General features: G+C 42.1%; 1 protein-coding gene across 8 annotated transcripts in view; it reads left to right on the top strand.

Annotated features, from left to right (window-relative positions):
• KLHDC8A (kelch domain containing 8A) overlaps positions 1–24,739 on the top strand; it is a 39,994-nt gene extending 15,255 nt beyond the window's left edge. For 3 of the 8 annotated variants that reach the window (XM_042466301.1, XM_042466302.1, XM_042466303.1), the window contains exons 2-8: positions 1,438–1,534; positions 12,537–12,589; positions 12,925–13,340; positions 15,276–15,440; positions 20,676–20,891; positions 23,409–23,510; positions 24,259–24,739. In XM_042466301.1, coding sequence (XP_042322235.1) covers positions 12,965–13,340; positions 15,276–15,440; positions 20,676–20,891; positions 23,409–23,510; positions 24,259–24,452 — 1,053 coding nt within the window. In that variant the 5' untranslated portion in view covers positions 1,438–1,534; positions 12,537–12,589; positions 12,925–12,964 and the 3' untranslated portion in view covers positions 24,453–24,739. The remainder of the gene's footprint in view (positions 1–1,437; positions 1,535–12,536; positions 12,590–12,924; positions 13,341–15,275; positions 15,441–20,675; positions 20,892–23,408; positions 23,511–24,258) is intronic. The other 5 variants (XM_042466305.1, XM_042466308.1, XM_042466307.1 and 2 more) reach the window with 3 other exon arrangements.
• The last annotated feature ends 332 nt before the right edge of the window (positions 24,740–25,071 follow it).

A 25,071-nucleotide genomic window follows, 5' to 3' on the forward strand; every position in this document is an offset into this window, starting at 1 on the left:
TTCTGGCTTCAGTACTGGTTTATAAACTAGTTTCTAAAGCCAGCTTGTATTGCTGAACACAATATATATATTTTATATATATTGTGCCTTTTTGATGGGTGTTTGTTGTAGTTGTGGGATTTTTGCTTGTTTGTTTAATTGTAGTTTGTAAACTGTTTTTGTATCATAGAATGAATGGTGATGGTGGTGGTGGTGTGTGCGTGTGTGTTTCTTTAAGTCATGAATTTCATAAGTTTTTCTCAGGCAAAGAATACCAAGAGGTGATTTTCTCAGTTTCTTCCTCTGAAATAGAGCCTACAGCACCTGGTATTCATTGGGGCTTTCTAAACAGCCCTTTGGGACGTCCGGAGGACGTCCCATTTTAAAAAAGGGGCGTCTCTTATAGACGCCCCTGTGCCTAGTACGGACTCCGTCCGTACAAGATGGCGCCGGCCCTTCTACATGGCCGGCGCCATCTTTGCATATCGGACGCTTAGCGTCCGTACGCGTCGCGCCGCTGCTGACGTAGCGAGCGCGCCCCTGGCGCCTCGCTACGTCGCAAACGCGACGAAAAAAGAAGCTCCATTTTGGAGCTTCTTTTTTCGGTCCGCGCGGGAGTCGGGCCGTCTGAAGGCTCCGGCTCCCCCGCGGACCTACTGGCGGCGGCAGCAGACCGCCGCAAAGCGGCAGTCTGTACCCCGCCATTGACAGTTTCCCATCCAAGTACTAACCAGAGCTGATGCTGCGTAGCTTCCAAGATCAGATGGGATCTATTGCCTTTGGGCATTTAGGCAATGGATAGTGGGGCAGAAATATTATAAACAAATGTTTAAAATAGCCAGAAAGTTAAGCATCCACTCAATTACCACAATAGCTTTATCCTGAACTGCTTTTTATTTTAGAAGGGATCACTGGGGTTTCCTTATATACATTGGTACATATTCTGTAGACCAGCCATGGTATTTCCCATCCTCATGTATGGGATGTGAGAGCTGGACAATGAAAAAAGCTGATAGAAAGAAAACCAACTCATTTGAGATGTGGTGCTGGAGAAGAGCACTGAGGATACCATGGACAGCCAAAAGGACAAACAAATGTGTCCTAGAACAGATCAGATCTGAACTCTGACTGGAAGTCAAGACAACTAAACTGAGGGTGTCATACTTCGGACACATCATGAGACTACAAAGACAATAATGTTAGGAAAGGTGGAAGTTCAGTAGATGGAGAGGAAGACTGCATACCAGATGGATGGACTCAGTAAGGGAAGCTATGGCCCTGAGCAGAGCTGTGAGGACAGGGTGCCTTGGGGGTGTCCCATTTAAAAGTCACCATGAGTTGAAGTCTACTCAAAGGCAGTTAACAACAAAGTTATGTAGATCAGCTACACTTTTTCCTTAAAGTAGTTCATTTGTCCTAATTGGATTTGTGAAACATTTCCTTAAAATTTCCTTCCAGATCAATGAAGACTAAGAATAGCACAAAACCAAAAGATTACTGCAAAGAAGAAGGGGAAAAAATGGAAACAGGAGGACACAGAATTGTACAGCTACTGGTAATATTGCGTATATTTTATTTTTCCCTTTTCAGAAGGAGCTCAGGGCAGTGTCCATCGCCTCCCGCCATATCCCGAAATTTAATAAACAAGACTAAATTAGAGTAGCTCTTGTCTCCATGCTCTGTTTCTAAAATTCTGTCTATATTTTCCCTCTCTAGATGTTAAAAAGGCATGATGTACTTCAGGGTCTGGCTGTACCATTAGGCACAGTGAGGCTACTGCATCTGGAAGCAAATGTTGGGGCCAGCAGTGACAGGGCCCTCCCCAATTCCTCCTGATCCCTGAGTCCTTGGTGTTCTGCTGAAAGACAGAACAGCGTGTTTCCTAAAGCATGCCTTGAACCTCTTAATCTAGTCCATTTCTCTCAAGGTGTGTGGAAAACACTGGCGGGATACAGACGGGCAGGGGAAGATGTCTTGGAGGTGTATTCTGCTGAATACGGAGCTTCTAGACCGCCCGCCCCGGAGGCGTGGCTAAGGTGTATGGGGCTTCCACATGGGGGGCAGTGAAGACGCCTCACCTGGGGCCGTTTCTGACCCGCAGTTTCCATACCGCCGCCTCGCAGGACGCTGCAAAGAGAGAGGCAGCTTCCGCACGGGCGGCCAAAAACGGGGCTTTTTTTTTCTTTTTCCGGCTGGCGGATGCACAGCTGCGCAGCTGCGGCACTCAGCACCGGCGGCAGAAAGCCTATGTGCACATTTAAAGCACCCAGGCCCCTTTAAACTTTTTCCCCCCGCCCTGCCCAAAAACAATGGTGGTCTCCTGCCAGCTGGTGATCAGCTGGTGTTGGCATCCTTGTCCACTTGCACGTTGCCAGTGTCACCAGCATCATGGATGCCTCCTCTCCTTTGGTCCCTGCGCTCTTGCTGAATCTGCCATGCACAGCCACAGCTGTCGCCGCTGCCACCACTGTCCCCTTGCCATCCCCCATCACCTCCTTTGTACATATGTAAATATTTAAAGTTTTAGCGGTTTTTTATTGTTAGGTGAAAATGGCGCAGGAATGTGTGTAGGGGTTCACTTTAAAGTCCAAACTTTCCACAATTCTAGCAGCGCATGCGTACATGCAGCTCTAGGGTTAGGGTTAGGGTTAGGGTTACGAGTCTTAAAATGCGCTGCAGCTGTGCCTCAGCTTCCACACCTGCATGGCATCTGACGCTGCAATTAAAGCCTGACTGCAAACTGCGCATGTTCCAGGACCCCGACTCATTATGCGACACAGCAGACACGGAGCTTTTAAATGGGCAATTTAAATTAGCGGCATAGCAATTCTGGCGTACCGGTGCAGCAGCTTATAGACGGAGACGCGCAGCTGCGCACTATATAGAAAAGTAGCGGAAAAAAGCGGCACCTTTTTAATGCCGCTTCTTCCCGCTTGGGGCGTGCTGGCGGCGTGTTCATGGCGGCATTCAGGTAAGGGCCATCTGAAGGCTATACCTTCATGACGTCATGAACACACCCCTTTTTGCCCGTCTGTATCCCGCCACTGTCATATCGCCAGGTTGGCATGAGATTGATTCTAGTTTGCTTTTGTATATCAGCGGCAGTGCAGTATCTTGTTCTTTCCTTCAGGAAGCAAATGACTTAGGGTGACCTCAGGCACTTCCTACCACCACTCTGAGTCAGAAAGATTACCTCCTTCACATATTTCCTATGGTAACAAGGAAGGTGGGAAGGAAGGAAGGAAGGAAGGAAGGAAGGAAGGAAGGAAGGGCGAGCAGTTGGAAAATTCAGGAGGATTACAAGTGGACAACAGCTATGTCAGGGCTGCCCATAAAATTCTGTGAATGCAACAACGCACTTATACACTACAATCTTCATTTGAGACCACCTCTAATCATTGTTTTATTGTCTTTCCTTCTAGACAAGTAAAAACATACAAATATTCTGCTGGATCAGACCCTCCTCCTGTTCCCCATAGTGGTAATAGTAATAATAACAACAACAACAACAACAACAACAATAATAATAAAATATTTATATCCCGCCTCTCTATGAAACAAAACCAGTGTGGCTTACACATTAAAATACACAATCCCATTACCCCCCCCCCCCAATACAATTAAACAGTTTACAGTTTAAAGTGTACATTAAAATAATAACAAATCAACAATGGCTGTCACAGAAATCAGAAAACAACAAGTTCAACTTATTTGGTGGCTGGTTATCTATTCAGGAAAGGCCTGCCAGAAGAGATCCATCTTAACAGCTTTTTAAAAGTTGTTTAAGATGGTAATGTGACGGATCTCATTCGGCAGGCCATTCCATTATCTAGAAATCAACCAGCTGGCTATGAAGAGTCCAGAAGCAGAACATGAGGACAATGTACCTCTTTTGCTGTTTTTCCCTAATAACATGCATCCTGGAGGTTGTATACAATCATAATGGCTAGAAGATATGGGTATAGACCCAGCAATAAAATGTACCACCGTCCAATTGTCAAAGCCCTAGGATCCTGGCAAAGTCCACCACTGCACTAATAGCTCTTTTGCCCTTCATTCCCTACACCAGGGGTAGGCAACCTGCGGCCCGCGGGCCGGATGCGGCCCGGCGAGGCCTTGGGACTGGCCCCAGGCCAGTCCTGCCGCCGATTGCCGCCGGGGCCTTTGGAGTCTCGCGAGAGGGGCATGGTGGGGCAATTGTCTATAGAAGCCTCAGAAACATGCATTTATCTTAACATTTTTTTAAAAAGCAGCAAAAAATTTTGCGTGTCCTCCATTTTTTATTTAAAAAGTGCCCTCCATTTGAAAATTTTTTCCTACATTTGTCCTGGTTTATTTATTTATTTATTTATTTATTTAAAAATTATTTAATTATTTATTTTTTGGCTTCGGCCCCCCCAGTTGTCTGAGGGACAGCAACCTGGCCCCCGGCTCAAAAGGGTTGCCTACCCCTGCCCTACACTGATGGCTGGTTCTGGGAGCAAACCTTTGTTTTAATTTCCCACCATGCCTTGGGGTGATGTTGCATCAAGGACATGGTAGAAAATTGAAACAGGGACTCCAAGTTTTTGTTTGACTTTCTTTTTACCACTGCACATGTGGGGCCCCCTCAAAGGGGACACTGCCAAGGGCTCCCTCAAACCTGGCCAGAGTTTGGAAGAGTTATTTTTTTGGATTACAACTGTCAGAATGCCCAGCCAGTATGGCTACTGGATATGGCAGTTGAAAAACTATTGGTGTTATGATCCAAAAAAGGAAAATTTCTCAGCTTTGAGTCTGTCCCTGCATATAACTGGCTGTGCAGCTGATGCCAGGAGTAAACAAACAGAAATCTTGTCATATCTTAAAGAGGAAACCTAGACATTAAAAAATAGCATTAGGAGACAAGGTACAGCCAAGACCACCATAAAAACCTCTGAGGAAATCAAGATGGTCTAGTGAGAAGGAGATAGACAAATATGTCAGACCTTTCTCTGATTTCAGAGTTAGACTTGGAGGAAGGTGGAGTGAAGATCAGACAAAGGAATAGCAATAATCTAAGTTATGCAGACAACACTATATTACTAGAAGAAAACTGCAAAGAAGAAAGTGCTAAGGCAGGCTTATTGTTGAACATTAAGAAAACAAAAATAACGACTACAGAAAGTTTACATAAATTCAATTTAAATGATGAAGAAATAGAAATAGTAAAATAGTTCCCCTACCTTGGATCAGTCATTGATCAAAATGGAGATTGTAGTCAAGAAATCGGAAATCAGAAGAAGACTGGGACTGGGAGGGGCAGCAATGAAGGAACTAGACAAGATTCTAAAGTGCAAAGACATAATATTGAATATTAAGGTTAAGATAGTCCAATGCACTGTATTCCCCATCACTATGTACAGATGTGAGAACTGGACACTGAAGAAGGCTGATGTAAGGAGAATCAACTTTGAGGTGTGGTGCTGGAGAAGAGTGCTGAGGATACTGTGGACAGCCAAAAAGACAAACAAATGGTCCTACAACAGATTAAGCCTGAACGCTCCTGAGAAGCCAAGATGACCCTGTTGAGAAACTCATACTTCAGACACATCATGAGAAGGAATGATTCATTAGAAAAGTCAATAATGCTAAGAAAGGTGGAGAGATGTAGGAAGAGAGAAAGACCATGTACTAGATTGACAGACTCAATCAAAGAAGTTGAAGGCTTTCATGGCCGGGATCCATGTTTTTTTGTGGGTTTTTCAGGCTATGTGGCCATGTTCTAGAAGAAAATCTTCTAGAACATGGCCACATAACCTGAAAAACCCAACAAAAATCAACCAAAGAAACCTGGACCTGAAGGACTTGAGTCGAAGACAGGGAGTCTTGGGGGTGTCTCAACCACAGGGTTCTCATGAGTTGAAGTCAACTTCAGGGCAGTTAACAACAAGAAGACATTCTTCATAATTTCTCCTTATACTGGAAGCATTCATATTACCTACATGGAATTTCCCAAGTGTAAAAAGGGAGTTGGCTTTTTTTCCCCCCGTAATGGTTGCCATGGCAGGGGAACTGTTCAATTTGATGCGAGGTCAGAAAATGTCAGACACACAAGCTAAATTAAACTGCATAAGCTGGCTGATTTGTGCAAGAAAGATATACTGCTGATGCCAGAGCTCCAGTTTCAGAGAGATGCAGAGCCATTTTAGTTAAGGAATTGCTGGGAGCTTCCTCTATGATGGTACTATTTTGATTTTGAGTCATGTTCTCTTAACCATACCCACAAAACCTGTACCATAAAGTAAGCTGGGATAAAAATTAACATGTTGTATTTAAACCATGCCTGTAAAGTAGGCTGCTATTCTACTTCTGGCTGGAAGATTCTGGGAGCTGTAGTCAAAGGTAACTTTCCTGTGCTCTGCTAGTAAAGGTAAAAGGCTAAACTGATTTAGCAGGACTGTAATTCTGCTGTGATAGTCCTCAGAAACAGTGCAGTTTTCATGACTATTCACAATTTGAGAGTTATTTTGCTAACAATCTAAACACTGGGTTCTTCATAGAAAAGTGTACAGTGTTCCTTCACCTTACATGGAGGATCCATTCTGGACCTCCCTGCATAAGGCAAATTTGAATGGGGCATGCCCCTGTGGGGCGTGGCATGGCACGCGGCCTGGGCACACACCCCATTTACCATATTAGGGCTTACCGCCCGCATGACCTCACATATGTGTATGGCAAGTCTGCATACGGCAAGAGCGCACTGTATTTTCCATGCAAATATGTTAGTTCTTGTGTAGAAAACATGTGTCCTGTGCAGAAAATAACATTTCTGGGAAGAAAATAGCTTCTTCTATGCAAAAGCTCCCACATGCATTTTTTTCCGGAAGAATAACCCCCAAACTGTGCAGGTTCTCATCCATCCAGGTGTCTCCTCATCAGAGTTCCCTACCCACTTTTCTTCTGAGATTTATATATTTACAAATACTGTATTCTTTCCATCCCTGCACCAACCACACAGTTACCAGTTGTTTGACTGGCTTTTCAAAAGTAAATGGATCAGCTTCTCTGCACCTACAATTTGCTTTGGAAAAGTTACAATCATAGAATCACAGAGTTGGAAGAGACCTCAAGAGTTATCAAGTCCAAACCTACGGCATGTAGGAATAATGTTCACCTTGTTTGAGATTTAATTGGCATTTAATTGTTTGACATTTCATCTACTTCAGTCTATCTATACTTTTCAGTCAGTGTGCTTAGGATTAGCTCTTTCAGAGAGAATTACACATTATATCAGACATATTTTCTAAAACATGCTTGTCCATTAACATTATTTAAGGTATTATTACTGTATTTTCTGGCGTATAAGACTACTTTTTAACCCAGGAAAATCTTCTCAAAATTCGGGGGTCATCTTATACGCTGGGTGTCATCTTATAGGGCAGGTGCTGAAACTTCCCAGCTGGACTGGAGAATCTGCGGTCGCCGCATATGGTGGGGGGGAACTCAAAAACGGCCACGGCCACATCCCCGCTGTATGCAGCGATCATATGAAAGCAGCTACTGCTCTGATAGTCTTGGAGACAGGGAGGGCTGGGCAGGCAGGGAGAGCTGACCAATTCAAGCAGGCTTTGTATACAACAAGGTTTCCTGCTAAGTACCTGCATGTCATAAGCTTTTGAATTAAAATTACTGTATTGAAATCAAATCTGATTTTTAAAAATTTTTTATTTGGTGTGCGTTGGAAGAGGGGTAGTCTTATATGGTGAGTATATCCCAAACGCTATATTTTAACTGGAAAAGTTGGAGGTCATCTTATACACCCAGTTGTCTTATATGCCAAAAAATACGGTATTTAAAGTATTTCTGTTATCACCTCCCAGCTCACAAGGGCTCCCCTTAACATGAATTAACATGAATATAGGACCAGTATTTCTGGGGGTGGAGTTTGCTGTAGTGTTTTAAATCTATCCCTAACTACAGAGACTCCCCTGCTAATGTACAAGTGCAATACTTTTCTTTGCAGACAAAAACAAACAAAAAACCTCTCCAGAGTAATCTCTCTATATATTTGATTGTCCCAAAATGTTGCTGAGGGATTATTCTGCAAAGAAAAACATGTTTTATAGCCCCCCCCCCCCAAAAAACCCAACCCTTTTTCTTGTGCAGAAAACAGGTCTCTTGCTCATGAAACATGTTTTCTGCACAGCTTTTTGTCACAGAATTCCTCCACAACACTCTGAGACATCAAATATCAGGAGAAAAATCCACAAAGTTCTGCCTCGTCTACTATTTTCGGCTATTTTTAAACATAAGAATGAATAATAGTGAATCTTCTTTCTGTCCAGCTCACATTAAGCTGTTTTCTAGCCTTTTTATCACATAGTATATGATTTCTCCACTAAATAACAATTTACTATCCTGTAGTAGCCACTTGGAAAGATGACAATCTATTCATGTAACCGCTTGGAAAACTGATCATCTGTTAATGCTCTACCAGAGTAATGGTGAGAGTTACCTTAGATTTGGTGCAGATGCTTCTTGGCTAGCAGGATGATAGCAATTACCAGTAGTTTACCTCCAATAGTTTCATTAATATTCTCATAGTTTAGCACATGATAAACATCTGGATTAACCCAGTATAATTTAGGAACATTCCTTGAAAAATCTGATCTTCCACTGACTTTGCATTTTGCATGGTACATTTCTAGCCTTTGCCATTATGGTGTTTTTGGATAGCTTACCACTTGTCAAGGGCTGAAAATGTACCCTGGGACTTAAGGACTCTGTAAAGCTAAGAGCTGTGATTGTATTTATTTGTTTCTGGATAACAGCATATGATGGAGCAGCACAATACATCTCGGTTAGCTGAAAAGAAAGAAAACATTCCATTTTGTTTTAAAATGGCCACGGAGGGGGCATATTTTATTTGCTTTTAACAGAGAAGTGATAAATCAACAGACACAATTTTATAATGTGTTCTCTTTTGCAGAGCAGCCTTGTTTACTCTGGGAAGGGAGGAATGAAGCAATGAGACATAACTGAACAAAAGAATATTTTAAACTTTATATGTTTTAAAACATTTTACTGTTTTAAGTGGATTATTTTAATTGTTTTTAAAGTGCTGTTTTAACATGTTTAATTACACATACATACACACACACACACTGCCTTTCTCCCAAGTTGGAACTCAAGGTGGCTTACAATATATAGAATCATAGAGTTGGAAGAGACCACAAGGGCCATCCAGTCCAACCCAATTCTGACATGCAGGAAATCTCAATCAAAGCAGCCCCGACAGATGGCCATCCAGCTTCTGCTTAAAGACCTCCAAGGAAGGAGACTCCACCACTCTCCGAGGGAGTTTGTTCCACTGTCGAACAGCCCTTACTGTCAGTATATGTGTGTGTTTGTGTTTGTGTGTTGCCTTGAGTCCCAACTTGGGAGAAAGGCAGGACAAAAATAAATGAATAAATAAATAAAATGAAATATAAACCAAACCTGAATAGAAATGAGAAGATGACAACAACAAAACTGAATGTGTTTATACTATTGTAAGTGTTATTAAGCAACAGTGTTAAAAACTATAATACTGTACAGTCTATGGCTACTTAGAAATCAATATAGGTTGAGTCTCCCTTATCTGAAATGCTTTGGACCAGAAGTGTTTTTGATTTCAGATTTTTTTTGGGGGGGGGGGGTTTTGGAATACCTGTAGTTGCACAAACCTATATAATGAGATGTCTTGGAGATTTGACCTAAGTCTAAACATACATTAGTTTATGTTTCATATATATGTTATACACATAGCCTAAAGATAATTTTATACAATCTTTTTAATAATTTTGTGCATGAAGCAAGGTTTGTGAACACTGAAGCATCAGAAAGCAAAGGTGTCACTGTCTCAGCCACTCATGAAAACAGTTTTTCGTTTTTGGAATAGTTCAGAGTTCAGAATACTGGATATGGGAGATTCAACCTGTATTCTTCCCTGTTGAAAGAAGTTATCTTATTGTTATAATGAGCAATGATTTTGAGTTTTCTAATGTCTTGGCTCACTTTGTCTGAGAAGCAGGTGGCCTTATGGGCTCCCATCCTCTGTGATGGCTGCTAGCTTTAGGAAATCCTGCAGCCATCTAGTTTAGTTTCTAATCATTAGACACATTTCCCAAGACAATAAAAATTAGTTTTCTTTTTTGAATCCCCTGACTAGGCAAACAGAATAGGTCTTTTAGAAATGTCTGCATGCTGCAGGAACATAGCACTCAAGGTCCTGATCACTTCCATTCTTACCTGAATGTGTGAGTTGAGATGGGTTACCTTTAGAAATTGATTTATTCCAGTTCCAAGGCACCCCTTTAGACTAGCTTCTTCTGTTATAGTTACCATTTTAAAACAGTAACTTTGCTTTCACATTTAACAAAAGGAATTGGATGTTACTTTTAATATATCTAACTGCTACAAAGCTGGTCTGTAGTACAATCTCTTCCTGTTCACCACAGCATCCACAACAGAGCATGAGACAGCAGCATAAAGCATACCAGAAGCCTACATTCAATAAAGTATTTGGGTATTTCATGCCTCCATCATCCACTTTAAAGTAATGAAAATCATCTGCGGTCATTTCTTCCCCTTAATATTCAGTTATAACCCTGCTATTTTCACTTTCTTCCTTGACTTTCCTCAATAGTTTGGCCTCAAATAGACAAGCCAAAAGAAACAGTTTCAGGCCACCTTGGGGGCATGGCATTTAGATGACACATGCCCCAAAGCAACCAGAAACAGTGCCACAGCCACCCTAAGGGGAAAAGCTGGACTGAAAAGAAGCAGAAATAACCTGCTCTAGCCCAGAAAGTGTGCAACTTCGACCATGCATATAAACACCCCAACACAAGACCAGTCCCAGAGGAATGCTCCATCCTAATCCTAACCCTAAAGCTGCATATAAATGCACCAGTGCAGGTGCACATTTAAAAAGGATGGAGCTGGTGTACCCAAGTAGTTGGGGAAGCAATGCAAAAAGGTGAAAGTGTGACACCTCCAATGGATATATGTACAACATACACAAACCTGAAAGTACAAAATGGGGCACTGGGTGAAGAAAGGTGAAGGGGGCATGTGAGGAGCATGATTGTGCATTACTACTGTCCTGGTGGTGCGACTGTGTGCACGATTAAAGGTGGCAACCTTCCAGTGGGTTGGCATCTAGGCAGCAGGCAGCTGTCAAGGTGTGTTTGTGTGATGGTGGGCATGGTTGGGGGTGGAGTTACAAAAAACCCCACAATACCCAGTAGCACAGTTTGACCCACACCATGTGGTCATGGTTTGCACATGTGAGCCAACTTGAGAGTGCCCAGTCTGGTCAGTGAGGTCTCAGCCAGCTCTCAGAAGAAGCAGCTTCGAGCCATTCTTTCCTGCCTGTCTTCTTGACCTATGTGTAATTTTCTGCTAGTAACAGAGTGCATTACAATAATCTAATCAGGACATATATGGCATATGCTGTGTGATCAAGTTAGCCTTGTCTGGAAAGACTGACACTGGCCCCTGGCTTTCTGAGCTTCTAGTCTACCTAGGTATTCAGTGTCAGAGCTGGATCCAAGAGTTATACCTGACACATCAAAGAGAACACAATTCAATTCACAGCAAGTTTTTTACTCAGTTCCCAGGCCTGGGAACCAGCAGTCCTCAATTCCTCTTATGGGGATGCAGCTTCAGTTGATTGGCCCTTATTTAGCCTATTATAGCATCCAGGCACTAGTCCAGCACCAACTGATTCCAGTGAAAAAGGGGAGGTGAGTGTCCTCAGCATATTCTTGGCATGCAACCTCAAAACTCCTTGCCCAATAACTTTATACAGGTACTAAACAACATTGGAGATAAGATGGATCTTTGTGGCAGCCATGGGAGATGAAGTGGAGCCCTCCACTATAATAAAGAGTGTTTACATTATGTAGCACTGTAATCCAGTGTTATACATGTGTAAAACCTTTCCTTCGGTCAATATACATGAGGACACTTGAATTAGGAATGAGTGGCTACTGTAGTATTTTCAGGAAGTCAGAGAAGCAGATAATAACATCATTTAAAGGCAAGCATAATCTTTTAAACAGAAAAAAAATTAATACATCAGGTTCTGTAATAAACCCGTGGGGGGGGGGGGTCTGGATCTGTTTATATTTATGAGGGGCTAGTGGAGCAGCTTCCTCCCTTTGGACAATACAGTGCTCCAATTTCCTACATTTATTCCTCTCATCTACATACTTGTCAGCTGTTCAGTGGAAGAGAGCAAAAAATAATCCCTTGGCTTGTGATAGGCGCTTGTGACTCTGACTGTGTCCTAACTAATGGGCTGCTCTCTAGCACACTTACAGCTCTGCACTCTGCTGCATAAGACAGAGTCAGGATATGGGGGATGGGAAGGATGTGGCTGTAGCTTGTCTAGGATGATATAGACAGACAGTGGGATTTTCAAGGGAAATAAAGTTTTCAGAAGGAAAGTTTTTGGAGCAGGGAAGGATCTGGTATGTCTGGATGTCAGAAAACAGAAACATAGGAGTGAGACCAACCTGGCTGCTTTGTTTGTTTGTTTGTTTGTTTAGGAGCAGGAGCCAGGGAATGCAGAAATGGAGGATTAACAGAGACTCAAGGAAAGGTATGAGCACTGCTCTGTGTATATGTCGAGCAGATAGAACATCCTGTCCTCAACCTGAATCTCTTCACATTTTTGGATTGCAACTACCATTATCCCCATCCTTCATGGCCATTGGCTATCCTGGATAGGGATGGTAGAAATCATAGCCTCACACATCTGTAAGGCATTGAGTTGGTAAAGGATTGGATAGGATATTGCTGATGGAGGCCATGAGAACAGAGATGCATTGCTTGTTTAGTTCTCTAACTACTTAGAATCTCAGTTTCCAGTTGCTTTTCTTCATATGAATGACTTTGTTCTGTTTGTTTGTTTGTTTGTTTTTTGCTTTGTCACAGTTTAAGAAGACTACCTAACAGATGCCGTCTTGTCCCTGAGATGGAAGTGCCGAGCATCAAGGATTTTCAGTGGAAAACTCTTGCACCTCTGCCCAGCCCAAGAGTCTATTGCTCCCTGGTTGAGGCTGGGGGTCAAGTTTTTGCCATCGGTGGCTGTGATGACAATGGCATCCCCATGGACTGTTTTGAAGTGTACTCCCCTGAAGCGAACCAATGGAATTCTCTTCCCCCAATGCCTACAGCCAGGGCTGGGGTTGCTGTAGCTACGCTGGGCAAGAGAATCATGGTGATCGGAGGTGTTGGAGCTAACCAGATGCCATTGAAGATTGTGGAAATGTACAACATAGATGAGGGCAAGTGGAAGAAACGAAACTCCTTGAGGGAAGCTTCGATGGGGATCTCTGTGACAGTAAAAGGCAAGAGAGATCCTTTTACTAAAAGGGCTGATGACAACATAATATTGGGTTTTAGGGAAGTATCCACCACCCCTGTGTATTCCTTCCAAGCAATTAGATTGGTGGGGTCAAGTATATTGCTTCTTCAGAGACAGATCTAGCCAGTGAGGAGCTATCAGTGAATTTCCCCTTCACTGTGAATATGGCTTGGCTTTGACTCTTGTGCCTGAGGTGCTGGAATGACCATCTCTGAATTTTTGGGGTGAGGTCAGGTGATTTTTAACAGTCTAGTCTAGGACTGGCTGCGAAATTTGTCTTGTAATTGGTGTGCACCATCTGTTTCACTGATCTCCTCTCTGCTTGTTAAAAAGAAAAAAGAGCAACAACAGACAGGCACATTCTCTATTCCTGCCAAATATATAGGACAGCTTGTTTGTTGGGTTTTGTTTGCAGAACAGCTTTACTCATTGTCGAAGCACAAAAGAATCCGTGCTTTCTAGTGGATGAGGCAGATTAAAAGGCTTTGCCAGAGCAGGGCACAAGAACGGTGAAAGTGAAGGTCATTGTCCAGAAAGCAGTATATCTCTTGTAAGGCATTCCATCTCCTTAACTGCAGCTCTGTGCCTTTCTTAAAGAGCTGCTTTTGAACCACTTCAAATAGAATGGATGGATTTTTGAAGCCAGTATTGGAACAAAATGCTGTACTACTCACCATTATTCTCTTAGCTACTCTCCATGCTCAAAGAAACCATAACTCTTGCTATACAGATAAATTCAATATACTGATAATATAGCCTTCGAGGATGCAAGCATTTTTCATAAAAAGTGGTGGTTGCAAAACTGTGTTAACAAACTCCCAGCAGATAAAATCATGTGGCCCTCCCTATGCCATTGCTATCATCCCCAGCCACCATAGCCAATGCTGAGGAATGCTGGGAATTATAGTTCAACAATGTCTTTAGGGCCATAAATTTCCATGCTTTATATTTTCATATTATTTAAAGCAGATATGTACATTATTTAGTATTTTTCTTTAGTAAGGAAAATGCTTTTCATCCTGCTTTTCCTGATAAAAAGTACAATTATAGGATGAAGTGGGCATTTGGGGAGGCAATGAAGTCTCATCTGCTCTACTCCAGGACATCTGCAGGTTGCCCCCTTAAATTCAACAAAGTGATATTGAGGATAACAGCATTAAAACGGACAATTCCTGTGTAGGCTTCTGAAGCTACAATTGTCCATTTCAATCTCATTTTTGCCAACTATAGGAGGAGAGGATCCAAGAGACCACCCAGGTGGTCATATGAGGCCAAGGACCATATATCTCCACACACACACATGCATGTTTCGGGGGAGGGTGTGCTCTGGTTACCATGTCTTCAGGTTTATTGGACACCTATTTTACTTTCTAATTCAATCTGGAATAAAGAGTCTCAGTACCCAGTTCCCCTTTGGACAATAAATATTTCAGGTTCTTATTTCACTATGCATTATTTCAATATGGCAGGCATTGGGTTCCTCATTTGTCTGGTGTACATGTGTGTGTGTTGGGGGGACAGGGCTCTAACTTGTGTGTTACATGTCCTACTCCTACCTCCCCCTTCCACACAGAGTGGAAAGAGTGAGGCAAGCTCTTTTTAGATTGCTGAGGGCCTGAACAGACAGGCCAAAATAAAGCTGCTTCAGGTCACTTTGGAGGTATGCTGTTTAAATGACTCACGCATCTTAAGAGGAACTGTGCCAAAGCTGTGCTCCAGTCCTTAGGACTGGAGCATGGCTTTGGTGTGACTTCCAGCCTCTTAGGACACATTAGCATTTAAATAGCACACTGCCAAAGTGACCTGAAGCAGCTTTATTTAATAAATAATAAATATAATATAAATAGCTTTTAATAAATAGCTCAGAAGTTCATTTTGTGTTTGAATTTTTGTCATTTTCACTTGATTTCTTTTCCAGACTACAGGATCTATGCAGCAGGTGGAATGGGAGCGGACCTACGCCCACACAATTATATGCAGCATTATGACATGCTAAAGGACATTTGGGTATCACTGGCAACCATGCCAACACCGAGATATGCTGCTACATCTTTCCTGCGGGGCACTAAGATCTATGTGCTCGGTAAGAATTGATCTCAAGCCCTTTCCACTGATTTTTAAATTTTATTTTAATTTATTTCACTATTTCTATTCTGCACTCAGTCTAAAGATTTCAGGGTGATGTATAGGCAGAATTAATTCTTATAATTTAAAACAATATTAAAATGATATACAGGGAGTAAAACATATTGAACACATTAACAAGTTAAAACAGGCTTAAAAGTTTAACACATTATTTTATTTATTCATTAAAAATACCATTTTTCATGTGACTGATCTACTATTATGCATGTGACTGACCAGTGGACATCAATCTAATCTTAACCCTTTCATGTCTTCTCAAGGAAATTCAGAAAATTTCCTTTTCATGCCTATAACATCGCCCCTCTAATATACAGTGCATTTTCTGGGATTGGTAATGGCAGAGGGAAGCTGGATCTCCAGATCACTATTTCTTCAAAAGTACATGTATGTCATCAAGTCGTTTCTGACTTGTGGCAGCCCTAAGTCAACCCTATCATGGGGTTTTCTTGACAAGATTTGTTCAGGGCAGATTTGCCATTGCATTTCTCTGGGGCTAAGATGGTGTGACTTGCCCAAGGTCACCCAATGCATTTCCATAACTGAGTGGGGTTTTGAACCCTGGATCCCCAAAGTCCTAGTCCAACACTCAAACTACTACACCCTATTGAAGTCCATGGGCTGGTTTGATTGTACAAGATAAAGGAAAATAACAGGTTCATGAATGGAGCTCTCCCCTTTTAGGTGTGGGCACAATTGGCCCTCATAGATATGTCTCTTCCATTTGCAAAGTGTTTTACTCCTGAAATGGCAAAATATGTTCTATAGTTTTTTGTGATTTTTTTTTTTGGGGGGGGCATTATTTGGATTTGTTCTGGAAGAATTTATTCAGAGACGTAGCTAGGATTTTAGGAAGGGGGGGGGGGTCCAGACTAAGTGCCACCATTATAATGGGGCTTGGGTGCGGTGGCGCAGCAGCACACACAATTCATTTTTCTAATGGAAGGGGGGGTCCGGACCCCAAGAAACCCCCCCCCTTGGCTACGTCCCTGATTTATTCGTACCTGCATCTGTGTCTGGTGTCTGCCCAACACTGGTCAGTAAGTGAGTAAGCTAGGATTTCAGGACATGTGTTGTAGGTGAGGAGTACACAACTTGTGAACCACACCAGGAAAAGGAATGTTAAAAATATGGCCTGCAGAAATCTGTATAAGTTGATACCAGGGCTTGCAGGGAAATGTGGGGCAAAAGTAGCTTTGAGAGTTGCATGAGGCCCCCAGGCTGCATTTGCCTATCCTGCTTGAAATGCTATTAGGCTACAATTCTCATAATCACTCAGTATTGACCATGCTGGCTAGGATGAAGGGCAGGTGCAGAATCTAACAGTATTTGGAGAGCCATACATTGCATATCTCTGTTCTAGGCTAAGATCTGCTGCAGAGTGGGGATTGTGTGGTCCTTCACACGTTGTTGAATTGCAGTACCCATCAGCCCTGCTTAACATAGCTATTAGTTAAGACTGCTGAGAGATACAATCCAACAACATCTGGAGGGCCATGCAGTTCTCATCCAATCCTCCAGGTTGTATGCCTTCCAACATTTCATAAACGAAAACTGGGACATATGGGGAAAAGCAACCTCAGAAAGTGGTGGAAATGACAAATTAATTAGGAAGACATAGCTAATTAGGAAAAAGCTAGGAGAGGCTGCTGCAGTTTGCTTTTGCCTGTGTCTACTGGGATGGGAAGGGCAAGATTTTGCCCTCCCCCTTCTCTCCCTGTTGCTGAGTTGACTCAATGCAAACTAGTTTTGCACTTTGAACTCAGTTTACAGCAACTGAAATAAGCTGTGGGCAAAGAGGGAAAATAGAAGGAGGAAAGAGAAACTGGGATTTTTTAAAAGCAGCTGAAAATGTTGGGTGACAGAGAATTAATTGGGACTCCTCCTGCCAAATCAGGACAGTTGGAGGGTATGTAGCTGCCATCTATTCCACATTTGTTTTATGTACTGTAAGGCTTATCACATTAGTTATTAAATTGATTTACCTCTATCTGGTTTAAAGCTGGATTCGGGTGGCACCCTGATCTTGGCAACAAAAAAGTCTAATAAGATCAGGATGCTGCCCAAATTCAGCTTTAAACTGGAGAGAGGTAAATCAATTTAATAACCAATGTGATAAGTCTGCCTGTCTGTCTTTTTTTCTTTTAAAGGAAACCAACATTCAGTAGGAAGGGAAGTCAACATTCCTTGCACCTGAAGTAGCTGGATCTTGTGACCTATATTTAATTTGCAAAAGAAGCACATTTTTGTATAGTTGCTTATTTTGCAAAGAAGAAGTAAGTGAGGTATGAATGACATATCTTGTTATGAAAGACTCGTGTTATTAGGACAAACTTTCAAAGCAGCATATACCCAAGAACATTTTTCCTGTTTTGAAAAGAAGCTCCTTCTGCAGTGTTAACTGCCTCTTTCCTGTCATTAAAAGAATAACTGGCCACATTAATATCTGCATCTCTTCACAATCCTGCACTTAGTCTCTCCCCCCCCCCCCCCCGAACTCTCTTGGTGCCATCCGGTGGATGTTTTGAATTTCATTTTGCCTTTGAGAACCTAATAAACAGGACAAGGATGCAACAGTGTGATATGCAGTAGTGTGCACTAGTGTGATATGCAGAGACATGGTACTTTTGGTACAAGCCATTCATATATAGCCAATATAACTATTATACTTTGACATTTCCATCCTCTAGTGCCCCTTTACAGCTATCTAAGATGGTGTCTGCTCCTTCATCTTGTTGTAACAGATTCCCAAGAAAATGGTATAATCTTACAAATCCTGCTGTCTTTAAAGAAGTCCAAAATCAAGTCCAAACTCTGCTGCTAGAAGGGGCCACCACACTCTGTTTTGTGGTAATAAGTACCTCTTTAATTTCATGCTCTTTGGCAGATTATAATACACTTCATTTTCAGACTCCTTGTGCTCAAATTCCTTGTGCTTTGGTTGACATGTTTGCCAGCGTATACCTACAGTACATCAGTAGGTAGACAGAAAATGCTAAATACAAGCAGAGACTGTGTGAGATGGTCTAGCATCCATAATACTGAGATCCATCAACTTTTTTTATAAAAAAAATATAAGTAACAGCCAGTCATTTTAAACAGGTGTTTTAAAGGGGGAAAACTGATTATTCTGAGATGAAAAGTTTTATATTTCACACAGCACTGCCCCCAAATGTATATTTTTTGAGCAACTGCAATTGATTCTCACACTTTTCTAAAAGCTATTCAGAGGTAAAACAAACACTTTGGTGCCACAGTTCCAATTGCTTTTATTTTTAGCCTTACAAAGTTTATTCCAAATGACTATGACAGAAGAATAGTCGCATTACAGCAGAAGCAAAAAGAACCTTGTGATACCCCTATGACTAACAGATCTATTGCTGCATAAACACAAAAGTTTATAACACAATAAATCAGTTAGTCTTTAAAGTGTCATAAGACTTCTTTCTTGTTTATGCTTGATAGTTTCTGGAAGGCTGTTCAGTTTGATTCTACCTTCTGGCTGTACAAACCTCTACATACAGTTAGATTTCTATCCAGTTTTATCCAAAAGATTAAGGAACCAGATTTTGCTGGCTCTGTTTGCTGGCTTTAATAGCAGTCTTGAGAGCAACTAGGAATTCATCAGGCAAAAATGACTACTAGAAAATGCTTCCCCTGGTGAATTTATGGGTGTCAGATACCATTAAACATCATGTTCTTCCTAGCTGGGATGCTACCCCACTAAGTATTTCGGCACACAAATATCTATTCTGTCTGTAATATAAAGAGATACTGTGAATGTTAAAGGCTAGGCGAAAGTATTTTGCTGCCTGAGACAGAACGTAGACATGTGGATGCAGCTAAAGTAAAGATAAATGCTCCTCTAGGCTAGTCAAGTTATTTTGGCATATGTGGCTGAAAATCCCACAGGCATCACTTCCCATCTCAGGACTGGAGTCAGAAGTAAATGACTTGTACATTAGTCCCATTGATTTCAAAGTCATGATCCGCTGATGTCAATAGGACCCAGTTTCATTTAATATACTCTGAATTCAAGCCAATAATGAAAAATAAATATTAATTTGCTTCTTTTTCAGGACACCCCAAATCAGCTGCTTCACTGTGTGTAATGCTATGCTGACCCACTCTTGCACCCATCATTGGCAACAGTGTGAAAGATTGGTCAGTGTCCAAAACGATTATATCGTATCACAAATCCCTACATGTTGTGAGAGAGAAAGCTAGAACTTGGTGCAGATGTTTTGTTTTTCAGTATCCCTATAGTACATAAAACATTAAATTCCAGCCTCAAGTAATTTTTAAGTGTTTAAGAACAGAGCCAGCAGAATCAATGGTAGCCCTGCCAGGTAACAAACTGTTTTCTGTATGAGCTATATTGCCTGCTCACTCTCTCCCTGTACTGCAGGAGAGGAAAACAAATAGGGGGGGTAATCTAAGTCGAGGTGATGGCAGCCATCTATGATAGAGAGAAGGTATGTCAAAGAACAGGGTCTAAAATGTATCTTGTTTGCAGCACATCTCCTTCCTTTCCCATTGACAGACTATATGAGTTTTCTTTCTTTGTGGTCATCCCATTCTGCAGCATGGACTTACCCATATTCTGCAAGCTTGATGAGAGAATTGTTTCTATGTGCTTTTCTCCAACAATATTTGTATCCTGTGTGAGCCATGCAGAATGTAAAGAGTACTTGAGTGATCAAATCACATTTTGAAACTTGTGCAAGGAACCATAACCTTTTTAATTTATCATAAGGAACTGTTGCCAGCCAAACTGGAGAAAGATGGTGAGCCATGTCAAACGAATCAACATAGACAGCCTTTGGTCTATCAGCAGTTATCGATAATCAATGAGCAGGGCATAAACCTCTTGCAGGAATTGATACTCTGTCAATGTACTTTGCCTTGTATTTGGAAAAGCATCCTCAATAATAAGAGTAAACAATTTGATTGCTTTGGAGCTTTTTGTACTAGGGTGGGGAAAAAGTAAATTCATAGATATATTAGATAGGATTATAATCTAATCTAGATGAAATCTAAAATTGGTTAGGCAGTAAAGTGACCCTTGGACATTTTTGGATGGACCACCTTGCGTCCGATGGTTGTGGGATTTTAGCAAAAATGCTGAGCATGGCAGACTTTTTCATGGCTGAACAAGATCCCTTCTCCCTCCTAGGTGGAAGACAATCCAAATATGCTGTGAATGCCTTTGAGGTCTTTGACACGGAGACCAGATCTTGGACAAAATTTCCCAACATCCCCAGCAAAAGGGCTTTCTCCAGCTTTGTCTGCACAGAGAATAACATTTATAGCCTTGGGGGATTACGGCAAGGCAGGTTATACCGTCAGCCTAAATTCATGAAGAATGTGGATGTGTTTGACATTGAACAAGGTGAGTTCTTTCAGGGTCTCCCTCTAATTCCTACTATTATTGTACAGACCTGTACAACTTGGCAATAGGCAGGGGCCAAAATTAAAATAGGTTAACTTCTTTGGACCAAAGAGAGGGCTTGGGGTGTTGGGATGGAGATGCCCTCGGAGTTCTGCACAGCAGCAGCTATGTGGGACTCTGAGGGCCTTGTGGGGCAGTGGTATGGCTGGGCAGGGGGAGGTTAAGGCATTTTGCTGCTCTCCACCAGCTGACACCAACCCCAGTGATGCTACTGCTCCACAGCCCAGCTTTGTCCCAAGGAGACTGCTGAGGTTGTGGACGAGTGCTTGCCATTCCTCCTTCTCCACAGCCCAGCCATCTCCTTGAGAGAAGGCTGAGTGGTGGAGGTAGCTTGGGGGTAAGTTTGAGGATGCAGGCTGCAGGAAATGATTTGGCCATGTGTTATTCGGGCCTGCTTTGTACCTTCAAGTGGTTTGTGACTTATGGTGACCCAAAGGCCAGCCTCTCAAAGAATTTTCTTGACAAGATTTGTTCAGAAGAAATTTGGCATTGCCCTCCTTTTAGATGGAGAGAGTGGGAGTTGCCCAAGGTCACCTAGTGGGTTTCCATGGCTGAGCAAGGATTTGAACCCTGGCCTCCCAGAATTCTAGTCCAATACTCAATACTACTTCACCATACTGACTTTACTATAGTACTTTAAAAGGACAATATGGTGCAGCATGTAATGGTAATAAATACCCACATTTGAGTGAGGGTTTTCCCATTTTATTTGTAACAAAATTTGTCAAACATTTTGCAAGTATATTCATTTTCAAAAGACTGGGCATATAGCTCTTAAAGGTCTGAATGGTTGGGCATTCAACCATATTAGTGGTGACCCTGTATGTCTTGTAAGTACAATATGGTGGTTTCCATGCTGAGCACAGTTGTACCTATTCAGTTTGGCCAGTTTAAAACTGAGATATTTTGCAGAATGGAGGAGAAAATTATTATTATTGTTGTTGTTGTTATTATTATTATTAAGTATAGTAGTAGTAGTTTCAGGTTTTTGGTGTTTTTTTTTTAAAAATCTACCAAAATTCATAAAATTCTTTGCATTCAGTGGGGGGAGTGGATGCATCAGGTTTAAATATGTGAATATGAGAGGAAGCAAAATGTGGAAATGTCTCATTCCTAGCTGTTTCTGTTTTTACAGACATTCGCTGTATCTAACCAGACTGCATGCTGACTCATAAATATTAATAAAATCCATCAGTCAATTTATGCTATCAATGTATGTATGTGGATTAGGAAAGCTTTTCTGCTTATTTCAGAACAGTGGATGTTCAAGGACTACAGAAGCAAAAAGAATAGTAGCAAAGTCTATGGGCCCTAAGTCTGGGCCAGGCAAACCTGCTGTTCCCACTATACTGTTAACTCCTCCTGTGCTTTGTATTAAACTAATCTGCATATGAATACGTATCCACTATAACAGAGAAACAGAAAAGACCTTTTGTGAAAATAATGAGTCCAGGAGTCAGATTTAACCCAGAGAGAGACCTGTCTTTACATAGACACAAAGAATTCAAGGAAGCCATGTCTTCTGTGTGCTATAACTAAACACTAAAACAGAGAGAGCTCATCCTTTATACTTGTGCTGTCTTTCCCACCTGGTACGTTCCAAAGGATTTCAGCCCACAAATAATATATTTCCCAGCAACCATGATCATGCTGCTGTGGGTTGATGGGAGTGGCACTACAGCGTGGTGTCTGGTTATAGTTTGGAAGATGGCCCTAGTAAATTCTTGCAGTAGCATCAGATTGTTACACTAGCATCTTGCTAAGGTGGACAAGTGTTATGAGATAGAATCAGATTACACATTTTGAACTGGCTGCCCACCACTCAGGGCCTGGCTTCACCTCTAAGGGGACCTTGAGAGAATTATTCTCTGATGCCCATTCCAATGATAGCCTTCAGTAGTGCTCCTAGAAAACTGGACCCTTTCAAGGGCTTACTAGCTTGGAGGTGTGTGGCCATCTAACAACTGACACCAAGTGGCTTGACTACTCCACCACCATATAGTATTGCATTCTGGCAGAATTAGAATAGCAGTGGATTAAGTTTATTCATATAGGCTTAGTTTGCACCAAGCAAATAATGGAGAGAGGTGACTAAACCCACCATCAGCAGTGGTGGTCCCTGCTGATGTCCTGGAACTTGACATTTGCATAAATCTACTTGGTGCTGTTACCAGGTCTGCCATTGTTCAATCATGTGGGCCAAATATTTACAGTGGTGCCTCGGGTTACGAAATTAATTCGTTCCGCGGCACCGTTCGTAACCCGAAAAGCCTTCGTAAGCCGAAACAATAATTCCCTATGGGATTTTTTCGTATCCCGAAAATTTCGTAACCTGGGTATTTCGTATCCCGAGGTACCACTGTATATGCTAAAAGTATGATATTGTTGCAGTCAAACATACTGACATCTTCTCTTATTATTATTACTTAATGTAACACATAATTGGTTGATTTTCAGGAGGATGGATGAAGACTGAGCATTCATTCTTTCTGAAGAAACGGCGGGCTGATTTCATAGCTGGTTATTTGAAAGGGAGACTTGTCATAGCTGGAGGATTAGGTGAGGATGATTGATGTCCTTCTATAGCATACTCTCCAACTGGGGATAGTCCCAATTAATCCTCTGCTGTCACAATTTTTCAGTTGCTTTTAAAATGCCCCAGTTTCTCTCTCTCTCCCCTTCCCTCCCTTTCCCCCTTTGTCCTCAGCTTTCTTCAGTTGCTGCAAACTGAGTTCAAAGTGCAAAAGGAGTTTTTGAATTCAAAGTAGTTTGTACTCCATTTGAAAATCATGCCCTATGAGGAATGACTTAGGGAGCTGGGGATGTTTAACCTGGAGAAGAGAAGGTTAAGAAGTGATATGATAGCCCTGTTTAAATATTTGAAGGGATGTCATATTATGGAGGGAGCAAGCTTGTTTTCTGCTGCTCCAGAGAACAGGGCTCGGAGCAATGGGCGCAAGCTACAGGAAAAGAGATTCCACCTCAACATTAGGAGGAACTTCCTGACAGTAAGGGCTGTTCAACAGTGGAAAGAATGTGTTGGTCTCTCCTTCTTTGGAGGTTTTTAAACAGAGGTTGGATAGTCATCTGTCAGGGGAACTTTGAATGTGTATTTTTACATGGCAGAATGGAGTTGAACTGGATGGCCCTTGAAGTCTCTTCCAACTCTATGATTCTATGATTCTAACTCAGCAGAAAGGAAAGGAGGGGAGATGGTGGAATCTCATGCTTCCCTTTAGAAGAAGAGTTCTGTGCTCTCTCTCTCTGTATAACCTTATCTCTCCATCTCTGTTTTCCCTGCCCTTAGGAAACCAACCAACTGTTCTGGAATCAGCTGAGGCCTTTCATCCTGGGAAGAACAAATGGGAGAGCCTACCTCCTATGCCCACCCCACGATGTGCCTGCTCCAACATTGTGGTAAAAAACTGCCTTCTGGCTGTAGGTGGAGTGAACCAGGGCCTGAGTGATGCAGTGGAAGCTCTCTGTGTCTCTGACTCCTAGCTGGCCTGTCTCTAGATCCTCCCTGTACAAGGGGCCTATACAATACACCTGAGAAGGTCAGCATTCTGCAGTTCTGAGTGCTGGGCCACCACTACGTAACACAGGAAGAGTTTACATCTTCTCTACACCATCTGCCCCACTCTGCTGCTTTCCTGTAACTCTGTTCATTCACTGTTTTAGAGAAGGTCCCTTCTTGCCTCATGTAGCTTTGTGGCTGTGGCAGTTACCAGAGGCTCTTCCTTGTGGCAGTGTCATCCTTGCAAGTACTGCTGAGCTGCACAACTTGATGAATCGTCAACTCTGAAGGGCTGAGGAACATGGCAGCTTTACCACAAAGCAGCAGAGGTTCATCACACGAGGTGGAATCTTTCAGCCAAGGATTAGAAAGAACATCAGCTATGAACTGTGTGAGGCCATTTTGCCTTCCTCCAAAATACTATGTTCAAAAAACACCAATTGAGTGAAGCATAAGGGCCTCTGCTGGGTTCTTCACAAGCTAACTATGGAAACAAAGAAAAGAATGAATCCCACAGAGCTAGAGCTTGTGCCTCTAGTGCTCCTTTTAAATGCTGTGCTGTTAGCGGTGGACTCTTAATTTCTTTCTGTGGAAGCCCTGTAG

This window comes from Sceloporus undulatus, chromosome 4 (genome assembly GCF_019175285.1).
Source record: "Sceloporus undulatus isolate JIND9_A2432 ecotype Alabama chromosome 4, SceUnd_v1.1, whole genome shotgun sequence".
In the NCBI taxonomy this organism is placed as follows: Eukaryota; Metazoa; Chordata; class Lepidosauria; order Squamata; family Phrynosomatidae; genus Sceloporus; species Sceloporus undulatus.